The 17,065-nt window shown below is 43.0% G+C and overlaps 1 protein-coding gene across 1 annotated transcript; it reads right to left on the reverse strand.

Annotated features, from left to right (window-relative positions):
• Positions 1-387: 387 nt before the first annotated feature.
• Positions 388-14,907, reverse strand: LOC104163846. Its single transcript, XM_009702973.1, has 6 exons — positions 13,949-14,907; positions 7,548-7,599; positions 7,345-7,447; positions 5,928-6,091; positions 1,762-2,007; positions 388-1,125 (listed from the first exon to the last, which is right to left on the reverse strand). The coding sequence occupies exons 1-6, from the start codon at positions 14,905-14,907 to the stop codon at positions 388-390; spliced, it is 2,262 nt and encodes a 753-aa protein (XP_009701275.1).
• Positions 14,908-17,065: the final 2,158 nt, after the last annotated feature.

Consider the following 17,065-nt stretch of genomic DNA (forward strand, 5'->3'; position numbering starts at 1 on the left):
ATACCACAGTGACAGAGGACCGATTTACATTTCAGATATAAATCACGCTGTAACCATCTCAGATGACTTTCATTTCTCCTTCCAGAAAAGGTTTTCTGCAGTCTGAAATACTTTTCCAGAGGATGCTTTCTTGTATAAGCCACATCAAAATTTCATGCAGAAGAACAGAGATGAGGTTAGTGAGTATAAGGGAAGATGGCATTTGCGCTGTGCTATGGTACGTATGCTCGTAATCCCAGTCCCAACAGGTGGGAAGCAAAGACCACTCTTAATAAAGTTGCATCCATCTATGACTGCCACGCTCAACTACTTGGCACAGCTTCCACTCTGATCATGTCCCTGTTGCCTCTGTTTTTGTGAACTGATGTTTCAATCTTTTTGAGGGCATCACTGGACTGAAGCTTGGCACAGTGTTGGAGCAGCCAGGGTATCACAGTTCTCTGAGGTCTCAGTGGTATTAGCATCTACAACTGACGAGCTCTGCTGGTCCCTGGAAGAGCTAGGGGTCTTCACGTGACCTTTGACTAAACTAGGGGATTTTGCCCAAAGAGGAAGATTTGATGTGAAGCTGGCAGAACTGTTCCCCTCAACAGTCAGAACCACCGGCTGTTTGTCTGGCACAGCTGGAGCATACACAGCATTTTGCTCTGACAGATGATCTCCACATTGACTAAGATGTTCTGCTAGGACCAGAGGCTGCTGATCATCCCCTTCTTCAGAAATAACAAAAACTGGTTTGTTTTTATCTGTTTCTACCATTAGCTCCTTTGTTTTTGAACAATTGACCAAGTTGATTTTCAGTGGGTTGGAGCACTCTAGAAGATTTTTGGGGCTTTGGCTGTTAGCTGGAGATGCTGCCCCTAAATGTCTTGAGGGATCCAAGGACCTCACATGTTTGCTGTCAGGGGAACTGGCTAAAAAGCCAAAATAAGGGTTCCCAAACCTGGATTTCTTCAAATTGCAGGAGCTTAGCTTCCGCTGCCTTTGTGCGGACAGAGTGAGCGGGTATGAGGCATTACTGGCAGATGAATCGGAGCAAACGGTCTCTGATGCTCCTTCTATCGCAGTAGCTGAGATTACCTTTCTGGTTGGGACACCTTGGGATCTTGCAGCTGTAGGAAAACCCTGCACAAAATAATAATAAATTAGTAGACATGCCATGAAAAGCACCTATCTTGAGAAACTCTGATCCCAAGGGAACTAAAAGTCGAAATTCTTGGTTATGTTAGAGGTGAGATGCATTCTTTAGCAAAAACACATATGTTATTACTTTAAAAAAGAAGAAACATCCTCTATTAGCTTTGTAACAAGCTGTTGGTTTGATGATTACAGTCAGTGAGACCTAGATATCCCTCCCACACCTATAGATTCCTCGCAATGCAATAGTAATACAGCAATTAAAATAAATCTAAGGCATAACCAGGGGGAAAAAAGGTACATGTTGGAACATTCAACAAGCTAATCTAGCTTGAAGGCATTTTTTAAAGTTTTTCTGGACTGGGGATCATTTCTTAACCAGGTGCGAACTGCTGGGAAATACAACTTAGGACTTCAGGAAAGCCTGAATAAATTACAATATAGTTAGGCAAAAGAGTTTTCCATACACCAAGCAAGATGGACTGAAATGTGTATGGCATTGCCGGTTGGAAAGGCAAAGCAGTAGGCCAAGGGGAAAACGTGTCCCATCAGGGAGCAGCTCTGGGTACTGGGGGGGGGGCACAGACCCCGACCACCATGTCCTCCCCTCCTTGCAAGACTTACACTGTTGTCAACCAGCTTTGTGAAGGGACTGTTGGTGGTCCAGCTACACCATTTTTTCTGTAGCTGTGGTATTGGAGCCAGGAAGTCATGGAAAGTGCGGGCACTCCATGTGCGTTGTCTGGGACAGTGATTTTCCAACTGGACATTCCCCTTCTCAACAGCATGTGCTCCTGCAGCCGTGTGGTTAGAAGTCAGCCAGTCAGACACAGAGGCTGGGCTTGTGACACTTCTTTTCAGGTTTTTGTCCTGAAAAGAGCAAATAAAGATAGTTTACATCATCTTTCATCAAAAGGTTTTAAAAACACTTTAAAAATATGCTGTTAATGCAAGAGATTGATTTCTTTAGGGGTTCTCTTCTCAGGACAAGACACAGGAACACAACTTCTCCTCACTGCTCTTCCAGTGTGCTGCCTGAAGTTCGCTGGCTTCCCTCAACAAAAGTTTTACCTTGCTTTCGCAGTTTCAGGTTTAACATTGAACTGGGAAAGTTCAGTTGCATAAGAAATAATATCCTACCACTCTCACTAAGCAAATACGTCAAATATCTACAGCTTTATTTTACTGGAGATATCTGACAGATCCGAGTAGTAAACTTCACTGTGCAAAACATAGTTCTTCCACTCTGCATGGCTCTTGGATGGCTCCAGATGTGTCTGTCTGGGGAAACAAAACTTCAAGGGGGATGGGGTCCACTGAAAGAAATCCAGAAGCAAGCATCAAGAGAATGAGAAGTCTCAAAAACGCATGATTCAGGACGGAAGACTGAAGTAAGTGGTGCTCTTTATCCTATGTCAGGGAAGAATTAAGAAGATAAAAAGAGTTCAAAACAAAGAGAAAGGTAATAATCTATTCTTGGTGTCTGTGGTAAAAAGAAGCATGAGACCCAGATTGGAGCCAAGGAGATTTTCATTTCACAAAAGAACTATTTTTCAGGTGGGAAAGCAGTAGAACAAGATGTCCAGACAGGTGTAAAATTGGCATCATTGGAAGGTGAGACCACATTAAACCATTGTAAACAGCTCTGTGTATAAGCAGAGTTGATCTGATATGGGAATGAACTAGAGATGCCTTCTAAAGATCTCTTCCATACTTACTTTATATGTTCTGATGTTGCATTTAAAATCATAGTTTTTGTCCTTAATATTGATATGGGTTTAGAGCCAAAAAAGTTAAAGAATCCCTGACTGTCCTATGAATATACTTTCACTCTTACTAATACTTCACCTGTTATTTATATAAGCCTCCTGTTCCACAACTCTATATGTATTTTTAATTTTCAGCTGTGTGAATATGGTTGTCATGAGAAGAATGCAAAATCCACATTCCCAAAGTTTACATAGTCCTTAAAGAGAGTCTGAAATAAATCTCACAGTGCCCTGGATTTAAAAATCCTGAGAAACAAGAAACTTGTCACTTCTTATTTCTGAGAAACTGAATCTCTCAAGTTTCTGCAAATCAAAGAAACTATTTAGTTAAAATGTCACTTTGGAAATGGATGGGCAAAGAGGCAAGAAATTAGCTGCTACAGCAGAAAAAAAATCTCAGTAGGAAGCTGGGAGAGGCTTCAGGCTCTGGATAAGTTTGTTTCAATATTAAGCTTTTAGTCTCAGATTTGATTAAAGTAACAATCTTTATTAATAAACTTATAAGCCAGCTGTCTTCTCCTCAGAAGCCTCTTCAGGCTATCTTGGGTTTTATTATTCTAATATTATTATAAGTACCTCCAAACTGGTGTAAAAGCTAGGCACTGGTTTTGCGATAGATATACTGGAAGTGACTATGAAGACGAATAACGTATTTTCTAGATTTTTGAGAAAGTTTTAGCAAAAAATGTTTCTTAAAACTCCATGATAATACTCTTTACTCAAACCTCTGCATGTGAAATTTGTAATGTCTGAATAGAAGTCAGAGGTCGTGGTTGTAAGTTAACCAAAGGCTGAATGATAATTTAAACCAAACGGGACTTAGAAAGCCATGACTCTCTGAGAGGACACCTCAGAAGCCATCTGAAAGCCATTCTGCCCTCCAGTTCCTCACACTAGTCCACGTAGAGAGACGTGTGTTTGCTCTCTCAGCTCTTGCCTCCTGACAGGGGCTTCATTTCTTCAAAGCGGTTTTAAAAGGTAAAAAGCAAAAGCCAGTTTGTCCCTGCCTCCTGCCCAGCAGAGCTGAGGCTCACACTTGCTGGGGGGCACAAGACCAAATGGCCAGCCACCATTTCTCAGTAAAAAGATCTGGACAATTTTTTAAAAGAAAGCTCCTTATAGCTTGCTTTGTCTAGTCAAGCATTTTGATTGCCGTGAGACTGATGGCATTATTCACTGTACCGTAAAGGCTCAGGATTTCACACATCTTTTCACATGAGGATAACTGCTTAGCTCCTGCCAAGAAAGTGGCTATACTCCAGTGGATAACTCATCCTACTTGCCTAGGGCTGGACCACAAAAACTATGCACCGTACACTCTGCAAGGCTCAGAGGCTAAAGCCAGGAGCTGGCCAGCCAGCTGCATTTTAGACCCTAAAAATACACATTTATAAATTAAACTGTAAACATGTTTACTTCTAACCTCCGGTAGCCCTGAGTATCGAGTGGCCTGAAGAGATGCCGTTTGAGCGCAGGTTTGTAATTAGCCTGCTGTGCTCAATTTCCATCCCATTTGGAGAGGATAGTCTTCAGCTGTGGGGAAAGACCCGAGGCTTTTAAAGAGGCCCTTTCAGCTTTCCTGGGTAGGTTTTCTGCTCCTTAAGGGATGTGGTTGAGAGCATTGCCTTACTTGTGTGCAGCATGGACATCACTGAGAAGGAGATGCCTCCTGAGTTAATAATGTGGTAAATCACTTTAATTCTTTGGGTTACTTTCTCTTACAACTGTTTTAATGCTAAGCATTTTATTTATATATGTATATAAAAATTTCCTCTGGTAGATTGCTTGCAGAAGGGATGGCAGAACAGCAATGTTTTTCTTTAAGTGCATTTGTTCATTCTGACTAGAGTAGGGAAAAGAGGAAGGAAAATGGGTTTCCCCCCTGTCTGGAAGCTGTATTTGTATGTGACTGCCACCAGGTGAAGCTCGTCCCACTGGGAAGAAGGGCCAAGGAGCGTGGGTGCTCAGGAGTGCCCAGTTTGAGCACTGATACAGCTGACAGTGCCCTGCTCCACAGAAGATGATGGTTTTGGGCAAGGGAAGGCACCAGAGCTGTTTTCCCTTCTTTCCCTCTTTCTGTTAATCAGTGTGGCAGACTGGAAGAAAAGCTTAGCACGTGTCTTACGCTAGTGTAGAAAAATCCTGACCAGCCTGGCCTCCTGGCTAATTTCCTAATTAAGTGCAGGGATACGAATGCTTTTGTTTTGTAAACTGTGACAGAAACATCATGCAGGCTGTCCTGAGGCATATGAGTTTCTTGTGCTGTTTTTTAATTCTCTTGTGGGGAAAAAGAGAGAGGGCACTGGAGAGTATTGACCTGGGAAAGGCTTGAATATAGACTTGTAATGGATGTGCTCTGTCAGGCACCATGGTTGAGGCTGAAGAGGTGGCAGCCAGACCTGAGACTCCTGAACTATCATCTGTTTCTAAACAAATAATTGACCAGGAGTGCAGGGGAAAGAGCTGAAATAAGAGAGAACTTACTCAACTGCTTCAGGTTTCTGTGTCGGTATTTGGAAGGACCCCAGTACCTTCACTTGAAGCACTCCATTATTTTTGGAGCACACTGTTAACTTTCACATCGGCCTGGTGAGACGGTTAAATAGCTCTCTGACAAGCTGAGTAACTTCGCTGACCACTTGGTAGCGGTGGGCAGGAGCAGGTCAAACTCCTAGGTCCTTCAGTTGCTACAAGTGATGTTTTTAATGTAACATCATCGTTGCCACTTAATGTATTTCTGAGGGCTGGTCCTACCACCTGCTGGCAGACCTCTGCTTTATCAGCTATTGAATCCAAGGTAGACTTCTGTACTTGCTCTTCTCAAAGCTGGGAAGATACTGGTTTGGAGGATCACAGCCCACATCATTTGATGGCAGCTCAGCTCGAGGGTTAGGAGAACTGCCTGGCTCAGTCACGACCTTTCTTGCAAAGTGGGCAGTAAGTATAAATGGACAGATATGACCAGTGCTGTCCAAGAGGGACATCCCATGGCTTGCTAGAGATGCCAAAGAGCATTCCTACCTGTATTCTGTAGGTGGTAAAGCTCAGCCCACTGGCCCCAGGTCCAGCAGAAATAATAAACACTTCATCACTCCCAGTCTCGGTGGTCACTGCGGATATGGAGGAGGGCCCATCTGGGTCAGTGTCCTGAGGAGACCGTTCTGTGCTGCCTCTGCAGGAAGTGACTGAGAAAAGAAGAAAATCAATAAAGACTCCTTGCGAGAGTCCAAAACATCTGCACCCAGCTCCTCCACTGCAAACCCTCCTCCCTCCCTCCCTCCCCAGACAATCTAGAGCAGGCTTTGGCTGGCTGTTGCACCAGCTGGAACAAAATTCAAGCCAACAGTTTGCTCTCCTGAAACCGCAAGCTTTTGAAAACAAAACAAAAGGGGAGAGGAGGAACACCCTTGGGTCTGCTTTCTAATAAAGACCGACTCAAACTGAAATCCCTCGTACTAAACACACGAGGTTGTGCTGCAGATCAGAAACTTGTAGATTTGCTCAACTCATTCTTTATTTGTATTTACTCATCCCTGTTAATACTGGGAGCTGTGATTTTTTTGCTTAAACCCTAGCGATGCTGCTCCTACAGGCAGCCTTACGCTCCAGAGACTGACACAGGGGTGTGTGCGTGCATGTGTCCCCAAGGCCTCTACATCTGGTCTAGCCTAGGAGAACTCTGGCTGCAATCTCCTCAAGGACACTTCTGAAGAAGGAGATGGGAAACTGCCATGGTTGGGAGCACAGAATTAGCTTTTTATGAAGATATCCTTGCGAGACCTGTGTGCATAATGGCTGATGGTTTAGTGGGAAACTGATGCTGTACAGCAACATAACGTGAAGTAGCTCCCTGTTGGCCTTCACCAAGCAAAAGGGGCACTAATACAATTTGTGTGTTGTGACTTGAAATTGCAGCTTGGCTGGGGTGCTCTTGCTCTGCGAATGCACTGTGAGGTCAATGTGAGTTAAAGCACTCCCATCCATAAAGACCTTCAGAAAAAGTTAGCTCCAGGAGTTGAAGTTGACCCAAGCCAATGTAAGCACTGTAAAACCCATCCTTTCTGGACAAGGTTAGGCACGGGGCAGGTGAAACTCTTCCACAATTTATGGATATTTATAAGTTGTTTGTAGCAGCCTGAACCTGAAACATTTGCTCCGCTAACCCAGTGTCTCCGCAATGCCATGTGCTATGACAGCTTTTGTTGGCAGCATCCTGGAGCTGTGCTTCTGCGTGCTCCTTGCCAGGGGAATTACCCCACCAGTGAGCGGGGAGAGCAGCAAGGAATACTTCCCACAACAAAGGCTTTCTGCTGTGAAGTGGCTCTCCAGCTGTGCACGGGCGAGACAATGAGGAGGACTGCAAGGAAGAAATGATCTGATTAACTGGCCCGGGGCTGCGGGCTGCCCTGACCTGCTCCCGCCGATGCCCTGTGCTTACCCGCCTGCTCCCGGCTGACAGAATGGTTGTTGTTTTCATTCTCCCGACTTGGCACCACCAGCTGGAGCTCATTGATATCGACGGCGGAGCTCTGGATCCTGTTCTACAACTCAGAACATGCCCCAGTAAACATCGTCACATAAACAGTGCAACAGCCAATATGAAAGAGAGAAACAGAAATTGCTGAAGCCATTAGCACTAACCTCCTGGTCACTGCATGCGTTGGATGAGCTCCTTTTGGGGCACATTCTCTGCCTGAAAAGGAGAGACAGCAACAACAACAACAAGCCCACGAGTGAGTTAAAGATCCATAGAAGGGAAGGTCTCAGCTGTGCTCATCCTTGTGAGGGGGGCCCAGCAGGTTATCAGCTCTCCTGCCTACAGGAGCATCCAAAATACTTGCCAAGACTCAAGGCAACAAGGCCTGTAGGCCAGGGGAGAAAATTATATGCTCGTGTAGTGGAAAGTCAGCTGAAGAAGAGAAGGACTTGTCATCTTCTTCCCATGATCACTGTAAAAGCTGGAACAGAGTTCAGACCTCTGCCAAGTCCCACCAGGCTCCCCCCTGCCAGCTGCTCTTCCACATCAGTAATTAAATCGTGGGACTGAAATCCTGCCTTTGGTCTGGGCAGTGACATCGTTCTTATCCTATTAGACAGAATATTTCATCTGTGTAGCCAATATTGTGTGCCGGATTATATTTAGTAAGCAGAGAGCATCAGATGTTGTTCATCTGTATGAACATTTTATTAAAAGACAGTGCTATGGCAGATGATTACTGGGTAAACGCGCCTTTTGGCTGAAGGGAGACAAAAGCACGTTCTTAACCACTTTTTCACATTTTTACTAAAACAGAGATTATGAAAAAAACAGTGTTATTTACTTTTGGATGAATAAGACTTAAAGATATCAGAAAGAAAGGCTGACAGTAATGAATGCGGTAATGACTGAAGCAAGTGCATTTTGCCTGTGTACAGCAGCTCTCCATGGGACAGTGCAGGGACACATGGGAGCATTAAGGTACTGACCAGATAAGATGTGACCCATGTTACTGTTTTCCCTGCTATCTGTGCTCTTGGCTGGCATTTTTCCTCCTCTTGTTGGAGGGCTTGGTTTGTTTCAAGGCATTTAATCTCCTCCATGCAAGGTTTTTTTTTGGTACTGATGTGACGAAGCCAAGATCTCAAGTTTTCAGTCACCATTTCACTACTGTTTGTTTTTAAGAATGGGAGCTCAGAGGCCACCTGATGAGGCTGGCTGGGAGCCAGCATCTGCTCCATCTCAGGCATGGTGGGTTTCATTCCTTCACCGTATCATTGGATTTATTAAAAAATGCTTATTGACTGACAAGTGAATTGAGGGAGGGGGGAAAAAAACCCATGACGTGCCTGCAGCACGATTCCTAGTGAGTAGAGAGAAGACTACAGAAAAAGAGGAGAGCAAGTTGGCCCTCGAGAATTTAATCCAGAAGAGGTCCAGACGGAGAGCTGTTACTCCAGGAGGCACAATGGCATCAGCCACTGCTTGGGCTTCTCGGGGGAACTCGAGGCTAAAGCAGGGAAGGCTCTCCCTTAATGCACTGACCGAGGAAGGGGGAGCAGGGAAAGGCTTCCAAGTAGGAGTGGTGTTGCCTTAATATGCAAGTTCAAACCAAGTAGGAAATAATTCAGAGTGGAAAATGTGTATGTAACTGTTACACACACACACACCCCCAGAAGCTTTTATTGGGCAGCAGAATCATTTCAGCAAGAGTGACCTGGCCAAACATGCCCCAAAATAATGAACTGGCGTGGTGGTCAAGGCATTCAGGTAGATGGTGGGAGAACTATGTGTAATTCCCTGCTTTCTCCACGTTGCATTCATTTTTTTTTAATATCTTTCCCTCCTCCCAGCTTTTTCTTGCCAAAACTCATGACAAGAATTTAATCAAATCTGATATATTCCTATGAAATATTGTTTCAAATAACTGGCAGGTTACAAGCAAGTTTGTTAAAATATTCCCACCCAGGGATTAAAGAGCAGAAAGGAAATGTTCTCCTCTAAGAAAGCACAACTTAGCACATATTTCTTCCACACTGAACATCAGGCATTGGCAACCCAGACTCTTTAGTTATCTGGATGGTCTCACTTTTGGGGCTGTTATTTGAACTTTTAGCATGACTTAACAAACAAAATGTTTGAGTTCTCAGAAATACAAATAAAAATGTGTTCCTTGGATTCTTGTATACAGCTGTCCCATTTATAAGATATTCATATTCTCTTGGACAAAGACGAAAAGATGAAATATCCATTTTAAAAGTCTCCACAACTGACAGCTATGTTAAACTATAGGTAGACAGGGCAGGTTTTGCATTAAGAAACTGAAATACCTTACATCCATTTGGCTCCTTTCCTTGACATTCTTTATAAATGTTGTGCTCTACAATATTTAGCAGGCACCGTAACTACCTTGAAATCCATGCTGCAGTATGGCAGCATGAACCAAAGGGAGAGTAAGGTACCCCTGGCAAAGTCATTTTCTGTGCGAGTATGGTAGAATAAGGGGGAATAAGAGAAGGAAGAGTCCTTTTTTTCCCAAAGTTTAAATTGAGATTAACAAATGGTAACTGGTTGCAATGTCCCCATTGTAACTTTTTTTCCTTCGTCACACTTTGGGTATTCAGTGTCTGATTTCCACTGAACAATTTGATTTACTGTTAAAAACCAACACATGCAGAGGATAAGAGTTTCTAGATTTGGCCAACGATTTTGGTGAAAACTTGAGATATTTTTTTTCTTCTATTCAGAGCTGCTGCCACAGTGCCTGGAGAGAGGCACTAGTTTGTAGGACTGGGGATCTTAATCTTTCTTTAGCTTATTCTCCAGTTGGACTACATCTCCTGTGGCACGCTGCAGTATCTCGCCACCAAGGAGACCAGCAATTTAGATTGGTGCGCAGCTCATGGATATAAGACAGCCAACGTGCAAATGCACCAGTTTCCATCATTTAAAAGAACTTGTAATTTTTTTTAAAAAAAAAAAGTTGCTTCAAACTTCTCAAGAAAACTAAAAAAATTGAACTTTGTTGGAAGCTTTGTGAAAATTGTCCTGTGCTCCCCAGCAGGCAGCTCCAGGTAGGCCTAGCTGTCTTAGGTCAGAAGGGACAGAAATGGAGGACGCAGCTACAACAGGCAGGGAGAGATTTCTGGGTTGTGCCTAAGACGATGATGGCAGAGGAAAGGTCTGGGTTTAGACCAGAAGTGATGAGGATCCTCTAGGAGGGTGTTATATGACAAAGGAAAAGTTTGACCCCCAGGTGATGGTCAGGCTGCAGGCAGTGACTGGCAGGGCAGCTTGCATGGAGAGGGATGGCAGTGCATGATGACTTGATGAAATAGCTGTACACATAGGGGGTCATAATTGGAAACAGGTCGTTGGCAGGCTATGCAGATGTAAAATGCAGTTGCAATCCATGGGTTGCAACCATCGAGCAAAAGTCTGACTGCATTGGACAGGACTAAAATTAAATAAGGTGGACACGTCTGTTGTTCTTGGGGCTTGGGAAAGAAAATAAAAAATACCCTGTTACTCAAGCCAGGCCTCATGGCCAAAAGTAATTAGAATTATTGGCCAACTAACAACTGAAGCTTTCATTCCCTCCCCAAACAGAAAACAAAAGCTGCAGTGTGGCAGAGACTTGGAGTTTCCCCAGAGAGCTTTGCCCTGGCTGAATGCAATGAGCCCGAGCAGACACTGCTGACGACTTGGTGCATTGGAGTGGCAGTAGATGCCAAGCCCATCCCGGGCCACTTCTACCCCTGGCAAGGCAGACCCTGCTACTTTTAGCTGAGCAAGAGCAGCAGGTAGAAATTGGGGGAAAAAAAAATACAGCTAAACCTGGTACCAGAGAAACAAGTAAAGTACAAAGAAAAGAAAGTGGAAGGCAAATTTACAAGGGTGAGAGCTTGAAGGTTACTATTAACATCCTTTGCAATGGCACGTTCCAACCAGGATGAGTATTACCATGCCTTAGAGAGCTGGTCCCCCTTCTGAGCGCACTGTGTTGTTAAAACGCCTTCATTTCTCCCCTCAGCCTGCCCCTTGCCATCCTGACATTTTCTGTGGTGAGGACAGTATGTGGATAACACATTTGACCACTGATTTCAAGCCCCTATTTAGGGAAAAAATGGCGCTTGGTGGGCTCAAACTAAAAGAAGTTTAGACGTGCTTAATGGCCTCTGCAGTTGTATTCTGAGCTGCATTAAAAACCCACAACTGGGAAGTGTAGGCGAGCTCCAACCAGCGCCAGCAGTTCTGGGGCCAGAGCCCAATATCCTCAAAGCAGTTAGCGCAGTAAAGAGGGGAAAAAAAGAAAAAGACTCTTCCAGTGCAATACAAGCAACATTACTCAGCACAGGTCATGGCATCACTTCCACATGTGTCAGCTCTCACTTAAATGCTTTAAGTCTGCCAAGAAATAAAGTATTGTAATCAAGGCCTTCCTGGAATAGCATGCAGGGAATATAGGCAGCTGGGGTAGCAACTGGCCTTTCAAGAGGCTAAAGGACCAGGGATAGTTTCTGTTTATGTACAGTCAATAGCTGACTGAGGTACATCTTCCTTTAAAAAAATGAGTCATAAAGCAATGAAAAGGCATAAGTGCCAGTGTTAAAAGAAGTGAGTCTAATCCTGGTCCTGCACCATAGGACCCCTGGTAAGATATATTCACAATGACCAGAACATACAAACATTTGTGTGTGGGGAAAAAAATGTGTTCATTTTTTTCTCTCTTGGTCAGCAAGAGCAGAATATTACTTTATTTTGTAAACATCTGACAAGCAAAAAGCCAAATTGTGCATGTGAGCAGAGTGACCTGACTTTCTAAACAGGCTACGCAGGGTAAAGTTCAGCTGGTGAAATCTCAGATTGCCAGTGTACTTCTTGGTTTGAATAATACTCTGCCTCATGGATAGTTACAGTGAAATTAAATAGGGGTAATGGAGCAGGAACAGCCTACTCAACATGTGTATCAGCCCAGGCTGCTGCCATAGCAAAGGAAGCACGTTTCTGTCTCTTTTGAAGATTGGCAAGGGTATAAAAATAAAGTATTTGGTATCTGGAAGACATTTTCCGAAGTTTTCCTTTAGAGCTAGCAAAAAATTGTGGTCTAAATTTGTGTTCTGCAAGCTCTTTAAAAAGGAAAAAGGTTAGTTAGATGTAACACATACAAGTTTAACTGTTACAACTATGAAAAGCTCAGACTGTGAAAGTAGGAATTTCTATATACAGCAAGAGAGATTATATTTAGGCTTCACCACCTTGCCCACGTTCTCTTATACCCAGTATAATGGCCTATATTTTGTATTTATTCAGCAAGAGCTAGAAATGCAGCTTCCAAAAGGACAAGGAAAACAAAGTTCCTCTGTCAAACCAGCCTCAGTGACTAGGAGTGGCTGGGCAATCCTGAGACCTTTTGGTTGGAGGATGCACAGCAGACGAGGCAGGGGAATGCAGGAAGAGAGAAGACAGACCAGTTACATGCTGCCACTGGGAAATGAATGCTATTACTAATACCCAGTCACTGCAGTGGAGCCCTGAAAGGGACAGTATTTGTTTCAGTTTACCTGATGTTTTCATTGAAGTCAAAACAGTTGAAAAATACTGCTTGTTTTGACAAAAACCTGGGGAGCCTGAGCTCTGTTTTGAATTTGTTGGAAGGAAAAAAAATAAATCACGGTTTCTATAAAAATGTTTTCACTAGGGAGTTAGTAAGAAAAATGCAAACATATGCTGCGGGGTGGAGAAGCTTTCTCCTGATACAGAGAAAAAATACATATACAATAAAAGCAAGTGACTGGAGAGGTATGCTTTTGTCACTGGCTGGTTTTAGCCATTTAACTAGTTAGCATCAGGACCTGGAAATTGGCAGCCTAGGCTGACCACCAGCTCACTTGACCATGTCATTTTGGATGACATGTGGGGACAATCACATGTACTGCAGCATGGCTCTCAGCTCTTTCCCAGCAAAGCGATGTGCAGATGACTGCTTAATGCATGAAGTGCATTGGAATTAAAATACCTGCACAGTCTCTTGGATAAAATGTGCCACAGACTGGAAAACGTTTTAAAATCTTAATTCTAAGTGGTAATACTTTTGTTGTCATTTACTTTTCTGCAGAGTGTTAGTGATGGTTAGAGTCAAACGGCGGAATCACTGTGAAAAGACGCAGTGCCTGTCAGCTCAGCCTGCTCGGGAGACTCAGGGAAGGATGATCGTTCTGTTCTGCATTTGTCCGTTGGCCAGTTAGTGTCCCAAAACTGAAGTTCAAAGGCACCACTGCCATTGAAACAAAATAATGCCCAAGAAAGTCCTCACCCTTCAGGTATTTCTGCAGGAAAAAGAAAATAAATTGGAGGCATGGGAGCTGTAGAACTAGGAGAGAAAACTGAGGAGCCCAGGGCAGGAGTAGTGACTGGCATTGACTTCCTCTGTATCCACATGCTTCACTACATTTAAAGGACAGCAAGCATTAGCAGAGCAAAGAAAACATAACTTTGTTTTCTGGTCTTTTTCCTGTATGGATAATGTCACATGATTCAAAGGCTCAGATATGCATCATCTTACCTGCAAGCTATGCAGAGGGCAGAGAGCAAAGCAAGTGTAAAGAAGACAATCCCTGTTAGAACTGCCAGCATCATCATGTTTTCCTTTCTCTCCTGCCTCACAGCATCTACAGTGTTAGGTTCGGTGATGTTCTTGTATTCGAAGAGCATTGCAAAGCCTCGGCCCCGGTCTGTGGTGGTGATCAGTTCCATGATAACCTCAACCATTTCCAGAGATGAACCAAAGACCATGGTCTTGTTTAATGGTGAATTTGGTCCACAGAAACGAGAGGAAAATGTGATGAGATCGGAAACGTACAGTACATCATGGGGACAGACATCCACTGCTGACTGTGGGCTGGAGGAGATTTCCACAGGCAATACTGTTGTGGGAAGAGTCCAGCTCTCTACTGTAACTTCATCTCTCTCACTAGCAGCTAGGTGGGCAAGCAAGATTTTCCCTTTCAAGTCTTCTTCTGTTTCCAGGCCACCAGTATTTTCCCTCCGCGTTGTGGCACTACCAGCCACAGGGAATGGCAGTTCTTCTGGCTGAGCCTTGGTGATCGCTTTGGGTTCCTTCATCTGCTTTGACTGGTTTTTTTCAGATGCTTGTTTGGCTTCATCTTTTTTTGAGGTGGTTCCTGGAAGTTCATCCAGGTGACTAGCAAGGTCCTTTGACTGATCTGTGCTGCTCAGATTCTGAGCCACCTTTGACATCCAAGTCTGGAGAGAGGGTTTTGTAGTACGGAGAGCAAAGTCCAGGTTTTCCTCAAGAGAAGGCATGTCCTTATTTCCTGGTTTAGCAGGGGCTGAAAAGCCATCCCAGGGGGTTGGAGTTTCACTAGAGCTCTCAAAAATGTCAAAGTCAAAAATTTCCAAGATAAGATGGGTTCTCATGGGAATGAAAAATTGCCAAACGCAGTGTGTCCCTGGGTAGTAGTTGTTCGGAAAACCTGGTGATAAAATCAGGCCTCTTTCCATCGATTCCACCACTGCACCACAGGAATAATACACCTGGGAAATAAAACAAATAAGCTTACATCTTGCTAGAGATTATATATAGGATGCAGTCTGCTAGACCTACTGAAAGTCCTACTCTTTTCTTTCCCTTCAGAGACTGGTATAAGATAGCCTCCAGAAAGGGGAATTTGTTAAGCTTGTACAGGTCTACCTTCTATTTTCCCGTTTGGAGCATTAACCTAATATAGAAAGCCACGCTTAGAGACTATGGAAGTGTATGCTGAATGCTCAACCTCCACAGAAATATAAGCCAGATGAGTAATTCACATAATTCTCACTTTCTACTACTGATCACAGTAGCATCCATTTCTGCTGTTGGCTAATATACAAGTTTTTGACCACACAAATGTGTTGTCCTAAACAGGTGGTTGTGTGATAAAAATCTTAAGAAGCTAAAGAAAAACTGTGTCACCACAGCATCTTGAACTTTCTGTTATTTTCATTACAAAAAATTTTTTTCATGTAAAAAAAAAAAAAAAAAAAAAAACAAACCAAAAAAAACCCCACCTTGCATTGATGATTAGCCATGATCCATGCGTGCAACTCATCTTCTGTTTCAAAGACATTCAGCCTTATTTACTTCAATAAGCAGTAATATCTAGGAGGGTTGGATTTGGTAAATTGCCTCTTCAAATGCAAAGCCTCTCAAAATAGTGATACCAGATACCAGCTCTCACTAGTAAACTAGCAATCAACATCCATTTTACATAACACAGCAACAGTTCCGTGTGAAGTTTGCTATTTCTTCTTTCTCCATAAATAGCCTTCAGACTCGGAAGAGGAAGGAAGTCCATAAATGGTGGCACTAACTACCATGATGCTGCTTCTCTAAAGGTACATGAGGCTGCTTTCACACATCATATTTATAACTACCTTCTCCCAAAGACAATCTCAGAGGCTTTTTTCAAGATTCTTCCATAAATTTGGAGAGCACAGACCTCTATTTGCGCCTTGGGCAATTGTTTTTGAAAAGGGGAAAATATAAGTCAGCAGTACTTAGGTCACAAGCCCTGTCTAGGAGCATGGGTTTACAAGGATTAATGGGAAAAGAAAGGGAATGCTTTGGGTTTTGTGGGGTTTTTTTATTGGAAACAATTAGTTATCTTGGTCTGTTATCTATTTAAATACAAAGGAAGGTTGGCAGTAGAACAAACAAAGCTTATGAAGTCCATATAAAGCCACAAAGATCAAAATACTCCAGATTTTTTTTTCTCTTATTCCCTCCTCTTGGCTCATATTGAAATGGAAAGAAAAAAAAATGCAATGCCAAATGTTAAAAGCCTTTAAATAAAAACAAAAAGCCAGACCTGTTCTGCAAGGCATGACCTTTGTTTTCCAGCAGGTGCTGTTCATATTCTGAGTGATTTCAGGGTGGATGGCAGGATGGCAATAGAAAAAGACCAAAACAGCAATGTGGGTGGAAATTGTATTCTGTATTCAACTTGAAATCCAATCGTTGACTTTTAAAAGTGTCATTTAAATCAAAGCTTATGTTAATTATAGTGGAATAAACTACAGGCTTCTCATTTAAGGCACCTGGGCTGGACTATGACTTGAAGTCTCAAGTGGAAAAGAAACCACATTGATGTGCCAAATACATATTATTCTCTGTCTAATGCCTTAGGAGTCCCACAGCATGTAATACCAAAATAAATTAATAGAAATTTCTGATCTTGTCTCTAGGACATAAAATTTTGAGGTCTAGTCTGAATTAGCTAATTCATGGTGAAAATAGCAGAACTGTATGTCAATTTAAGAGGCTACAGATCCTAACATTTAGATCCATTTGCTAATTCACATCAGAATTACAGATACATTTGTTGTCGCTTGGATTTTACTGAAAACTAGCTGGTTTCCACTGAATATGCTCCTCTTCCCTTAGGGAGAAGATTGCTCCTACACTTGGAAGTAGGAAAGAGGGCTTTTCTGTGACTTCTCTCATGTTCCTTCCCTCCATTGTGGAATATCGGTCCAGACTTGCCTTTGTCTTATGCTAGTCTTTTGAGCTCACTTTTAAATGAGATATTTGCATAGCAAGAAACAGGAAATAATGCCTAACTTTTCAACTAAAATATGTGCGCAGTTTTAGAGCCAGAATGTACACCAGAACTGCTGCTAT

The sequence above is a fragment of the Cariama cristata genome, unplaced genomic scaffold (genome assembly GCF_000690535.1).
Source record: "Cariama cristata isolate BGI_N322 unplaced genomic scaffold, ASM69053v1 scaffold14816, whole genome shotgun sequence".
Classification (NCBI taxonomy): Eukaryota; Metazoa; Chordata; class Aves; order Cariamiformes; family Cariamidae; genus Cariama; species Cariama cristata.